Source organism: Archocentrus centrarchus, chromosome 22 (assembly GCF_007364275.1).
Source record: "Archocentrus centrarchus isolate MPI-CPG fArcCen1 chromosome 22, fArcCen1, whole genome shotgun sequence".
Classification (NCBI taxonomy): domain Eukaryota; kingdom Metazoa; phylum Chordata; class Actinopteri; order Cichliformes; family Cichlidae; genus Archocentrus; species Archocentrus centrarchus.
In genome coordinates this window covers 14179379-14193732 of record NC_044367.1, presented here as the reverse complement: position 1 = coordinate 14193732, position 14354 = coordinate 14179379, and the positions used below count along the sequence as shown (strand labels likewise).

Genomic DNA, 14354 nt, shown 5'->3' with positions numbered 1-14354 from the left:
TCCTAAAGCTGAGGCTGCGAGAGGGAAAATGCTCAGGAAACCTCTCAACCTGATGTGATTGGACAGCTGCTGCTGAGGTGACCAGACCAGCAGTTAGCTGTAATAGTTTTCTAACAGGGTTGCAGAGCAGCTAAGACCAATTACTTTGGACATTGATTGCGCTCCCTGTCTTTGATCATGTAATTGCTTTGAGAGAGATGAGAGTGGTTCTACTGCTGATCAGGTGTGTTCAAATCGATTATAGTAGATTTCTCATTTCTAAGATGAGAGAGAGAATGGAGAGCATAAATGCCATCATCATTCATAAATTATCTGGTTATATAAGATCACACTGTAGTTTATTGCTGCTATTTATAATAATCACTGCATTTGAGGATCTGAAGTCTTTGTGTCTCACCTTTGTAAAGAGGCTCATCATCATGGCTCCAAACATTTAATAGAGTCATTGATCTGTGTTTGAACACGCTAGTGTGGATAATATTACATTTAGTTTACACTGTTTAACTATAGCCCTCCAAAATCTGCAAGGCTGGAGGCATATTTTGGGGTGAAACTGCATTTGCATTCACAATTTCAGGTGATTGGCAGTTGGATCACCCGGCTCTTTCCGTTCTGAAAGAAACCATGTCAGAAAATGCAGGTCTGTCTCCAATAAATTACATTTACATGACTTTCACACTGGAGACCTGAGTTTGCATCCTCAGGCTCATTTTAGGTTACTTAGGTATTAGCAACAAAAGCACTTGAACTAAAAATAGGGAATAATCCTGGATGGGGGCTCAGATCAACATCCTGTCTTTAGTTACTGATTTAATCAGTATCTAGGATTGCATAGACAAGTTTCTTGAAACATTTAAGAGACAATTTCAAATTATATTTGGAGCTGAAGCCAAAGTATAATGCTAAACAAAAGTCTTAAGCCACCCCTCATTTGTTCACATTTTGCTTCCAAGGAGCCAGACTTTCTTGTAATTTTTTAAAGTGGTCTTGAGCAGTAGCTGGTCTTGTGAATTGGTACTCTCACTGCAATACTGTATCACTTCCTCTTCCTGTTACAATTCACAATGGTGTTTTGTGTAGCCCATTTAATACAAACCTAGTGTAATCTTCATGTGCTTTAGCCAAAGCACATGCTCTGCTGAATCACCTGCAAGTATGCAGTCATTCACTGTGTCTTCAGGGATTTGCAAGCTTAGCGTAGCTATTAGCGTAGGGTTTAGCCAAGTCACTAGCAGCATGGCTTCTTCACCTGTCCCTCCTGCACTTTCCTGCTCAGTGTGTCAAATGTTTAGTTACTCCTCGGCCTCCTTTCTTAATAACTATGCTTGCAATAAATGTAGCCAGGAAAACCTGGTCTTGTTAGAAGAGACAACAACCATCCCTCTTTGGATGGAGCAGCTCTCACTTCTATACCCCCCCCAGAAAGCAGAGTTGCCGTTTTATACACCTCTCTGCAGCTTCTCATCCCCCCAAGACCCCGTCCCCAGAGAGACTTTGTCTGCTCACAGACTACCAAAAAACAATCCAAAAATGTGGAAAAAATGATTAAGCATAAAAATTCACAACAATATAGCATCCTCTAATGAACCAAAGAGTAAAAACTAACATTTGAGTGTTAGTTATTTTATTTTAATTAATCATATTATTACTTGAACCTTCTCTCTGTTTTTATTATGCAAATTGCCGCTGAGTAACACTGTTTGTCCAAGGCAAATTTCCCACTGGGGGACAATAACGTTTATTTGATTTGATTGATTGAAAACAGTTAAATGTGGATTATCAACCATTAGGTCTCTCTCTTTTCTAAGTCCCTGTTAATAAATCCATCCATCCATCCATCCATGCAATCCCTCTTCCATTTATCAGGGTCGTGTCACAAGGAGGCTGGAGCCTGCTGTCACAGGGTGAGAGGCTGAGTACACCCTGGACAGGTTGCCAGTCTGTTACAGGGCTAACAGAGAGACAAACAACCAGCCGCGCCCACATTCACACCTGTGGGCAATTTAAAATCACCAATTAATCCAACCCCACATACAGCATGTCCTTGGACTGTGGGAGGAAGCTGGAGTTTCCAAAGAGCACCCATACAGACATGGGGAGAACATGCTAACTACACAGAAAGGCCCCAGCCTTGCAGGTATGAATCCAGGACCTTATTGCTGTGAGGCAACGGTGCTAACCACCACACCACCATGCTGCCCATATCTACCTAATAGACTCCAATTTGTTCATGCAAATGGGGAGTCTTCTTCACACACTAAGGTAATTATGAAGTTCCACAGGGTTAGGACCAATTCAATTTACATTATACACACCCTCCTTAAGCAGTATTATCAGACAGGATAGCATACATTTTCATTGCTATGCAGATGATACCCAGCTTTATTGATCCATGTAGCCAGATGACACACACCAATTAGTTGAACTACAGGAATGTCTTAAAGACATAAAGACCTGGATAACATCTAATTTCCTGCTTCTAAATTTAGATAAAATTGAGGTTATTGTACACGGCCCCACAAATCTTGAAATTAGTCTGCATGGCATTACCTTTGCCTCCAGTGTCACTGTGAGGAATCTTGGAGACCAGGATATGTCCTTCAATGCACATTTTAAATGAATATGTAGGACTGCTTTCTTGCATTTGCGCAATATCACTAAAATTAGAAACATCCTGTTTGTGCATTTATTACTTCTAGGCTGAACTATAATTCATGTAATTCATTATGTAATTCATTATTATTAAGATTATTATCTGAAAAGCCTTCAGTTTATTCAGAATGCTGCAGTGAAAGTACTGACAGGGGCTAGAAAGAGAGAGCGCATTTATTCCATATTGGCTTCTCTTCACTGGCTTCCTGTTAAATCTAGAATCAAATGTTAAATTCTTCTCCTCACATACAAGGTCTTGAATAATCAGGCCTCATCTAATCTTAAAGACCACATAGTACCATATCACTCCAATAGAGCACTTTACTGTACTTTCAGACTCCTGGCTTATTTGTGGTTCCCAGGTTATTTAAAAGTAGAATGGGAGGCAGAGCCTTCAGCTTTCAGGCCCCTCTTCTGTGGAAGAGGAAAACTTTCCTTTTTGACAAAGCTTATAGTTAGGGCTGGATCGGGTGATTCTGAATCCTCCCTTAGTTAATATACAATAGACCTAGAATGCTGGGGGCGTCCAATGATGCACTGAGTATTTCTTTTTCACACACAGATCTCAACATGAACTGTTCAGAGAAGACGGCGTGAAGCTGGACTTTATGGTCGAATTGCTGCAAAGAAACCACTTCTAAGAAAGAACAACAAGAGAAAGAGAATGGCTTGGGCCACGGAACAGAAGGAATGAACATTAGACCAGTGGAAATCTTTCCTTTGGTCTGATGAGTCCAAATTTGAGATTTTTGGTTCCAAACACCATGTCTTTGTAAGATGCAGAAAAGCCAAGTGGATGGTTCCTACATGCGTAGTTCTCACTGTGAAGTATGCAGAAGGAAGTGTGATGGCATGGGGTGATTTACTGGTGACACGGTTGCCAATTTATTCAAAAGTCAAGGCACACTTAACCACCATGGCTACCACAGCATTTTGCAGCAACATGCCATCCCATCTGGTTTGTGCTTAGTGGGACCATCATTTGTTTTTCTGGGAACTCCTTAAAGACTGTTGGAAAACCATTTCAGGTGATCACCTCATGAAGCTGATTGAGAGAATCCCAAGAATGTGCAAAGCTGTAATCAAAGCAAAGGTGTCTAAAATCTAAAACACATTTTCGTCTGTTTACCACTTTTAAGTTTACTACATGACTCCTTATGTGTTCCTTCATAGTTGGATGACTTCAGTATTAATATATAATGTAGGAAACAAAAACAAAAAACACTGAATGAGAAGGTGTATCCAAACTTTTCACTGGTATTGTACTTCTGATCCGGTCAGTTTTGTAATTTGTCCCCCTGGCCCCGTCCAGCTCTGTCTTGAGTTCCCAGCAAAAAAAAAGGCTAAAATTTAAGTTAAATCTGTCCTTAGTCCTGCATTGGGGTCCTCTAATCCACCTGCCACAGCGAGTTCATGACAGGATTGGCCTTCACAGAGACCAGACCTCAACATTATTGAAGCAGTGTGGGATCATCTTGACAGTGAATGGAACAAAAGATAGCCGACATCCAAAGAAGAGCTTTGAATGTCCTTCAAGAAGCCTCGAGAACTCCTGAACAACTACTAACTACTATGCCTGAAGAATACTTAAAGAAATTACTAGAAAGCTTGCTTAAGAGAGTTTGGGCTGTGCCGAAGACTAAAGGTGGTCATACCAAATATTGACTTTAAAGCTCATTAGAATTGTACAAACTCTGTTTTTGCTTTATACACTATATTTTCATGCATCTTTGCACAATAAAAATCACAATTTTGATAAATTGCTGCACCTGTTTCCCATAATATATAAAGAAATGAGGGTTGTCTCAAGACTTTTGCTCAGTCCTGTATTCACCAGGGTCAAAATGTGGCCAGAATCAACTTGTCAAAGGGTTTGATCTGGATGGTTTTAGTAAGTGTAAAAATTATATAAGGGCAAACTGCCAGAGCTCTGAATCAGCACCAGTTTTATAGCCTTCTAACTGACAAAGACATTACCCAAGGCCTGTCATATCACACCAAAGTAAGACAGTTAAGTCAAGGAGCTCTGCCTTTGACTTACCCATTTGCATTTCTTTGTAATGACAGCAGACTGACTGGATGTCAAAGAACTGAGACATATTGTTGAAATTCTGCTTGTTTTTCTTAAGCTTTTATTTAATAAAGATAGTTTATTAAATGTGAGTTTTCAGAATGTACACTTAACACTAAAAGAAAGGGAAATTTTTTTTGCGATTCTTCTTTGTTTTATTGAGCCAGCTGTCTCCAGATTATACAGGATGATATGTTAACCATTAACCTAAATGAGTAAGACCGGTGGTCTACAAAACTGTAAGTTTGACTGTGTTTATTCTCAGAGTGAATCAACTTTGGATAAATCAAATGGCTGAAAAATGCTATTTCTCTTGGAAAAGAGATTTTTTTTTTTTAACCTGGTTAAATTGCTCCAAAACTCTGGAACAAATTGCCCATTCATATCAGGACCTCTCCTACAGTTGACACTTTTAAGACCCGTTTGAAAACCCATTTTTATTCTTTGGCTTTTAAATCAGAATTGAGTCTTGAGTCCTGGATACATTAGTGATGCTGTTTTCTTTTACTTATGTTTTATTATTTTTTGTTTCCTGTTTTAACTGTCTTCTTATCTTGTGTTTTATGTTTTATATTTTATTTATTCTAATTGTACAGCACTTTGGTCAACTGTTGTTGTTTATAAATGTGCTTTAGAAATAAACTTGACTTGACTTAAATTAAAACTGATTAACATAAAGCAACAATATTATATTATATTATCAAGTAGACTGTGGCATTTTACACTGGGGAACAATGAAAATAAAAGAAAACAAATCTTTTATTTGGTATTTAAGTCTTTTTTTTAAAGTGTGACCTGTTGTGGTGTCATGATAACATAATATTTGGATTTGACTGAAAAGACAACAAATTGTTAAGGATACAAAGTGCAGAGCTCAGGAAAATGTTGCTCCCAAGACAACTCTGCTGATGTCTTTCTAGAACTATAATCTATGAGGGGAAGAGGAAATTCAGAAAAAGCAAACTATAAGTAATGGTTTCCTGGTAACAGGACTTAATGTTCTCAAGGAGATGATTCCAGGTCAAGCTTTGGGTCAGAACCTGCTTACTGCATGCATGCATGTACAAGCATGTGGTTGAGCTCACAAATCCCCTTCACCTTCATACATCTTTTATGAGAGTCTTAGGGAGAACGCTGTGGTACTTACAGACACCATTAGGATTCTGCACTTCTTGCTAATATCAATACAAACAGGCACAGTGGTCAGGAAATGTGAAAGCTCAGAGGGAGGGAAAGAGAGGGGCTGAAAATGTAGTTATGCGGCTTGAAGGTTGGACAAGTGCATTTATATTTATAGACAGAAAAAAATATGCACATCCATTACTTAAGTCACAGTAGAAATACCAGAAAACATTTATTTGTCACAAGTTAACTTTCTATTCTACTGTATTTCATTTGGTGGATTATACGGTAATTACGGATGAGTTAACATGAAAGCAGCATTTTTATGGTGCTGGTTGAAGAGAAAAAAATTCAGTGTGTTCTATTTTATGAATGGATAGATGAAACAAATTTAAACCTGAAGCCTATCCATTAATGGAATTACAAAATAGCATAAAATAGAAAAATGTAAGTAGAGTACAATTTCTCCAAAACTATATTTAGATTTTTATTTCACGTTTTATTTTTAAAGATGGGTGAGCAAATATTTTACAAAGCTCTGAGTTTTCCAAAAATATCATGTTTTCAAAAAATGTTGCAGACAGCTGAAAATCTTAGGTTGAGAAACCTTGGGGATGGTATGGGAGTATTGACAATACAACAGGAGCTGCCAACCCACTGCAAATGTGTCAGTGCACAATGGCGATGTACTCCAGGACCTAAAACAAGACTTGTTTACTTTCATTTTTTTTTAATTGGACAGCTAAACATATAAGCCACTGTTTTATTTTAGATTTGAATGGTAGATAAAATGCAGCTAGAACTTATATTGAGCTTCTTAACCTAATTTATCACAACATGGACTTATTTTCTCAGCATGTCAAGTTAGTAAGTCTCATACCAACCCTAAACCTAATTTTGAGTCAAAATTTCAAGAAGCGTAGCTCAAAATTTTAAGATAATGACCTGCAATGCTGGCTTATGGACAACAATCTTTTTTTCAGCGGCAGAAACAAGCTTCCATATATAACCGACCTGTCACATCTGTACACCATCATTTCCTGTAATATACACCCAGTATATTACAGCTGGCTGTTTTAACATCAGTATGAACAACTATACATAACACAATGGTATTCATGAATTTTAGTCTAAGCATATATGGAGGTGGGTCTCAGAATCCCATTAAACTCCTGAATAGTTATGATCTAGACCTAAGTTTCTAAGGGCCATTTACGTGCCATTTGACAGTCCTTGCAAAATGTATCAACTGAGCACCACCTACTCCAGTGGCAGTAATTATCAGAGGAACTGGACTCTATAAAGAATACAAAAAATTTACAGTAAAATGCAATTTTGTTGCTGCAGATGAGAAGAGAGTGTTAGAAAATCTTTTATTGGTGATCTGATCATCACAAGTGAACACAGTGTAAAATAAATAGCGAACATGACAACTGCACATTAGAGCTCTGAAACTTTAAACTGCATACAGTAACACATTAAAGGTTACTCAGTGTGATCATCTCAGATTCTCTTTCATAGCCTAACAAAGACTGAAAGTTCTCATGAGTTTTGTAGAGATGCATTTTGGTTCGCTTGGAGTTTTCTCTGTGTGAAAAGAAGCCAAAACACAGGAAAAAAAGGCTGCAAGTTTACAAACTCATCAACTGATTTGGATCAGAGTAAATTAACTACATGTGTGAAATCTCTTAAAATACTACTGCGACACTGTGGGAATGCAACTGTTTACTTGTATAATCGTGCAATGACATAGTTTTAATGTCCATATGGAAACACTAAGAACAGTGTGATGTTTTCCAGCTTTGATAACACCATAACAACATACCCTAAATACCGCCTGGCTTTTAGTGGAGCTTATCCCACATATAACATTTCTTTAACAATGCTGAAAGCTCCCGTTATGTGAGGTTATAAGTGCAAATACTTTAGCGGGGGATTCTTACCGCCCTATGTATCTTGTCCTCCAAATCCTGGTTGATCCTCTGAAGAGCTGCATAGCTACTCTGGATCCTAAAAAAAGAACACAGAAGAATTGTGCCCTGTTCAAAACACAAATCACACAATTTGATGAGTAAAGAGTGTTTTACTGTTTGTAAACCAAAACAAGCAGTGGCGATCTCCATATAAATTTAGAGGAATAAAAAATTTACTAGATCAGTGTGCTGACAGAAAATCTCAGAGGGGATTTGCAGGATATTTTAAGTTCTTACTCAGACTTGAAGATCACTGTGGGTATAAATCTGTTGTGCCAAAACACCACAAAAAGGGCTGATGATATGTTTAAGTGCAACAGCAGAAGTTGGATGCACACACAAAAAAACACATAAAAAGTGAGCACAAAAAACCTTTAAATCTATAATTTTTTTATGTTAAGAATAAGGAAGCATGGCCATGACTTTGTAGTTTAAGACCAAGTAAGTTTTTCTTTCCATTTTTCCCTTTTTTAAATTCATTTTCTTTTTTTTGTGCCTTTCTTATAATTTTGTTCTTTTCCCCTACTCTAGTATTTGTTATCAATGTTGCTCTTTGCTATACTGGTGCATTAGCTTAATGCTTAATGGAATGGGAGCTTGACTTTCTATTTGTTAACTTATTCCTCCTATTTTATCGTGTCACCTCTCAGCTTGGTATTACATTTTCGCATTAGCTCTCAGGCCAAAGAAACCATTGAGAGTGTTGATAAACTAGCATTTATGACTCCATTAAGCAGACAGATTTGGAGACCGTGGGCAGTGGAGATCAGAAGTAAAGACAGATCATAAAACAAAGGTCTGAAAGAGATATGAAAAGCTAAAGAGGGAGCATAAACAGGAAAGACTGAGTGATGCTGACAGAGAGTGGCTCACACCATAGTGAATAAATAAGTGTAGTAAAACCTGCCATAATGAGAGGGAACACAGATATGGTAGATATTTTGAATACCCTGCTTAGCCCGCTGCCACCATGACCAGACTTAGAAGCAGAGGAGGATAGCTGGGTGGCATTAAAACAAGCTGCAAAAAGGCTTTTAAAATGCTTGAAAAAACTTAAAAAAAAAATTGACTATAAAAAAACTTAGAAAGGCACAAAAATGTATATAAGGGAAAACTATAAATATATTGGTTATATGTAAATATTATTTACCAAAACAGTGTTAATTTTGTTAGTAAAAACTAATACCTGACCTGTTTAAAGACACTGTTGCTTTCAGTCAGCTGTCTTTTGTGCTGCTATCAAGAGGAGTAAATATGTTTTAGGATACTTTCCTTCTCAGTTGTCCTCTAAATGCTCATTGGAAAAATATTATCCAACTACATAATTGCTGTTCTCAGGCTAAATCCCGGTGATAAGGTGCCACAAAATGCACAAATGAAATGGCAGCCAGCCCAGGAAGCCATGCACATGAGCACACACACCTGCGCAGCTTCTCTGTAAATTTCTCCAGTTCCTCCTGGGCCCGGCGCAGTTCTGTCTCAAGGTACTGCCGAGTGGAGTCAAACTCAGATTCCACCATCTCTAGTTTGTGGGTGGTGTACGACAGGCGCTTACGTAGGTCATCCTTGTGATCATGAAATGAGCTGAACAGATAGCAGAGAGCGTTTAGAGAAATGGAAACAAGATAAAGTCACAACAGTGATGCACTTTTATTTCTGTCAAAGTTTGTCACATTCTGAGAGCCAAGCACAGAAGGCTAGAGAAAACAGAGGCAAGCTGAAAAGGCAGTATGTGTTAGTGTGAGAGGGAGGGAAAGGGATGAAGTGTAGCTTGAGTGTAATTCAGTTTGGGGTGAGAGAGGTCCCAGGCAGGGGGAAGGCAGAGAGGCCGATGGGGAGGAGAAGATGGATGGAGGAGGACTACTAATCATTTCCCATTCACAAGGAAGCAGCAGAACTGGGAAAGGAGCTCCCATTGGTGCAATGGTGAATTTTATTACACGCTGCCCCCCCCCCCCCCCCCCCCCCCCCCCGCCCAATCAAATGGCTGAAAGAACAGGAAAAGATTTTTGCCCCCAGACACAGGCCATGGGTGATTCATAGAAGAAGAGGTGAAAATATAGAATGAAACAGAGCTCTTTGTGTGTGTGTGTGTGTGTGTGTGTGTGTGTAGATTTTAAAAGAAAGACAGCATGAGAGAGAGTGAAAGAGAAGCCAGAGCAGCACTGTTTCAACACCACCACTGCTCACAACAACAGCAACATACCAGACAGGAAGGAATATTTTGGGTGTGTGTTTGATGAAGCTTTGCCCATTAAGGATGAAAACCCACTGACAGAACTGACTGTGGGAATGGATATGGTAGTGGAAAGCTACAAAGATTGGGAGCAGTAGCCATGTGCACTCTGGGGGATTTAGCATCTCGCCAAACTGATAGATACCATCCAGCAGGCGCAATAACTGCGCCTTCCAAGTTCACCTCGGCCCAAAGCGTCAAGCTAAGCTGTTACTAAAGTAGGCGTGTCTATAGTGACACTTATAGACTGTGCCATGTAAATGGGTGATGTAGTAGGCTAGCCTTAATATCTGTGTCCTTGGTTGAGAATCTGCATTAATTAAAGCAGTAAGAGGTGATCCAGTAAGCATGGGACGCCACTCTAGGGAGTGTGAATGTTTTTCCCTTTCTAGGCTTGATCCTAAGCTAACCTAATTATGCACAGGTCTGAGCTCTGTATTTTACGCTTTCAGCACATTTTAACTGAATTGGTCTGAGAACATGATGGAAATGTCAATCACACTTCTCCTCAGAGTCTGCATAGGTGGCTCATTTGGTAAAATATAGGACTTTCACCTGGGACAGTGTGGTTTGAATACCATGGGAGCACTGGGCATGCTCTTCCAGTGGGACTGTGTTGGATGGGGCTTAAAGGAGAGAGGGTAGAGATGCAAAATGGCCGCTCTCTTTTTGTCCAACTGCAGCTTTAATCCTCAGACATTGTGGCTGTAGGCTTACTCTGTGTAGGGACGTAAACAAGTGTATTATACAAAATGGCAACCCCCCCTCAAGTATGGAATTAGAGCCAGAATGCTGTTAATCTATAAAAACTGGAGGAATGGTTAAACCGGTAGCCTGCAACTCCAACAGCTAAAAATAACACTTCTTGCTTGTTTCACCCTTACAAAGAGAGAAAAAGAGATGATAGCTAGATAGTTTATTTCATCGATCCAATATGCTGATGCAGGTTTGCCCCCCTAATTGATTTTGCAACAAAAGCTTTACAACAGTTGCAAGTAATGTTCTAAAAATACATGGCAAAGAGCCAAAAACCCATTGCTGGTGTCCTCTGATTTTGGTCAAAAGCAGAGCAGCATTAAACTGGATGTAAATGTCAGCTGACACATGAAGGCATGTGAAGATGAGTGATGGGAATGAATAGATACAACGCTATGATTTTAATGGATTTTTAATGGCTATAACCTCCCAATGAGAATCCATTTCCATTGTTTAAAATTAATGAAACGGACTCAACAATAATGCGGCTGATATTTAGATTCTGAAACGTTCTGCTGGCTGACTCAGCTTACCTTCTTTTTTGATGTTTGCAACCGTTTCTCTGGGTTTTGAGAGCAGTTTTGCCAATATATATCTTTTTCATATTTCTCTCTGTGCTCCAGCTCTCATGTGTGTGTAGTTGGTGTTGCTTCTGCTGCTCCTGGTCGGCTGAATGCTGAAGCCAAGTTTGAACTATAACCACAAACCAAGAGTCAAAGCTTTAAGTCTTGCCTGGGGAGGCAGATAGGAGTTGGCTATCTGTGATGACCCTGGCAAAAGAGCAGAGAAAAACAGCTTTGAAGTCCCACAGATTTAGTAGCACATTTGGTTTGCGTTGACTCCAGAGAGAAATAGAGATTTTAAGCGCCTTCACAAAATGAGCCTGTTTGGTATGAGAGAGCAGAGCTGAGGGATCAATTAGATGAGCTCAATAGAAAGCAAACCTGAATAGTATGGAGTAGTGTGATATATTGCACCTCCAGTTGAACTTTGCACCTTACAGTAAATGATCAGTGCAGAAAGATATTTTGTGACTAGTTACACAGTTAAAGAAAACTGTAACACTGAATTACATCATTTTAGCCACATGTTAATTCATTGTTTCCTTCCCTCTCGTTGGCAACAATTAAATGCAGCCAATACAAAGTGAAGTAAGTTATTGACCAGCTAAACACAAAGGTTATTCCTCAATAAATCAGGGTTATGATGAATGCATGTGTTTCCACTTCCATCCCTCATCATCGCTCTACGTTGCTGGGGCTTGAACTCGAGTCCGCTGTAATGTAAGAACTTAATAACTTGCCACTGGCAAGCATGAAATGTCAAAATAAACCTTTCAAGGTGTGAGCATCTCTCTTTATGCAGCTGTGTTTGCTGAAGCTTGCCGATATTACTCCAGCTGTGCGTTTGTGAGCAATATGATATCAAAATATAAAAATGCTGCTGCTAAAGGAAGCTTTGTTAAAAGTAAAGCACACACCATGTCCTAAAGCCACTGATTTTAGTTGTGCATATCAACAGCAACAGCAACCATGCTTGTTATTCCTGATTCAACATATCATATAATGTAGTCTTCAGGAATAGTTCTAAGGGTTCTTGAAGGACAATCAAAGCTCTTTTTTGGATGTTGGCTGCCTTGTGTTACATTCTCTATCAAGATGACCCCACATTGCTTCAATAATGTTGAGGTCCGGGCTCTGGGGAGGCCAATCCATTACTGATAGCATTCCATTGTGTGTTTTTCTACCCAGGTACGCTTTTACTACATTGTCAATGTGTTTGGGATCATTGTCCTGCTGAAAAATGAAGCAGTCACCAATCTGACACTTTCCAGATGGTTTTGCACGGCGGATCAAAATCTGATGGTAATTTTCTGCATTCGTAATTCCATCAATTTTGACATGTTACCACTGGCTAGCCCCAAACCATGACAGAGCCTCGACCATATTTTACAGATGGGTGTAGACACTCACTGTTGTACCTCTCAACTGACCACCTTCATCCATATTGACAGCAATTTTAACCAAAAATTTCCAATGATTTTCAGTCAATTTCTTGTGTAATTTGACATACCTCAGCTTTCTCTCCCTGTTTCCATTTCTGATGAGGCTTCAATGGATCAATTGAAGGGCCAGATGCATCTTTCAGGTCTTGTGTCAGGTCTTTGCTGGATTTTTAGGGACATGACTTTCAGATACTGTTCATCTGTATTAGATAGTTTTTTAGGCTTGACACATCTTCTTTTGTCCTCCTCTTGTCCAGTTTCCTCAAATTATTAAGGACACACTGCACACCATGCTGAGACATGCCAAGTTTTCAGCTCAGAACTCTTTAGGAATCACCTTGGTGCAAGAAATAGTACTTTATGCTTGTCAAAGTGGTACTCTAGTGAATTTGGCATTGGTCTGGATTGACAATGAGTCAAAAAGCAGCCAATATCCAAAGAAAAACTTCAGAAAAGCCTGGAGAACTATTGCTCAAGACCATTAAAAAAACAGGAAAAAGTTTGGATTCTTGAAAAAAAAAAAATTATATATATATATATATATATATATATATATATATATATATATATATATATATATATATATATATATATATATATATATATGGAAAGTCAGAATGACTTCATGGAAAGTCAGGATGTGGTGAATCTACCATCACTGACATTGTACAAGAATTTATAATTTAAATATCACTGATTATAACCGGAGGGCAAACATCTCAATGACATATTACCCTTTTAGAAACCATTTTGTCCTGTCCTCAAGAACCAAGTATGAATAAATGCATAAATAATGGCAGGGATTGCCATCAGCATGACTTTTATCAGTACACACAAAGTGGCAAGGTAGCAGTCCAACAACAAACTGGAATGGATATTTTGTCGCCAGTTCTAATGGCACCGTGACTTAAGCTATTATTTTTAATCTCTCTTTAACATTGGCTCAGGAAACAATGGCAGTTTCTAGAAAAACTGTTAATATGGTTGCTACAGCCATATTCTTATCTGCAGCTCACAGAGGGAGAGAGCAAGACAGAAAACAGAAATAGTTGAAGAATTTGTAAGAGTAGCTGTATAGAATCTGTCCTCACATACACAAATACACATAAACATGTTTTACCTTGAATTGTTTATAAGGTACTGTACCCCTACTGTATCATGACACCTCCCCCATGGGGATAAACAGCAGATCTCAGTGCCTTAGGCATTGTTTGGTAAGGTAAACACTGAACACATGAAGAAAAAAATCCTCAGAGAACCTTGTGATAGGCTTACTGCTGTTTTTACGCTGCAGGAGAAACTCCAAAAACACTGATATGTAAATCAAGCACAGTCTATTTTTTTTCAACAGCATTAAGAGAGCTCAATAGCGTGGATGGAAACACAAGTAAACCCTGTTTATCTGAAATACCTTCCCAGACTGCTGCAACTTGTCACAATCATCAGACAATGCACACTACAGGGAGTACAACAAATGGCTGTTGTAATGCTGCACAGTATAACCTACTTCAGGCAGACAGTTTCCACCTACTTTGCCTC

General features: G+C 38.9%; 1 protein-coding gene across 1 annotated transcript in view; it reads right to left on the bottom strand.

Annotated features, from left to right (window-relative positions):
- Positions 1-14354, bottom strand: part of begain (brain-enriched guanylate kinase-associated) — a 49842-nt gene that overhangs the window by 17599 nt on the left and 17889 nt on the right. Inside the window, exons 3-4 of the mRNA XM_030719263.1 lie at positions 9241-9402; positions 7789-7855 (exon numbers count right to left, since the gene is read on the bottom strand). Coding sequence (XP_030575123.1) covers positions 7789-7855; positions 9241-9402 — 229 coding nt within the window. The remainder of the gene's footprint in view (positions 1-7788; positions 7856-9240; positions 9403-14354) is intronic.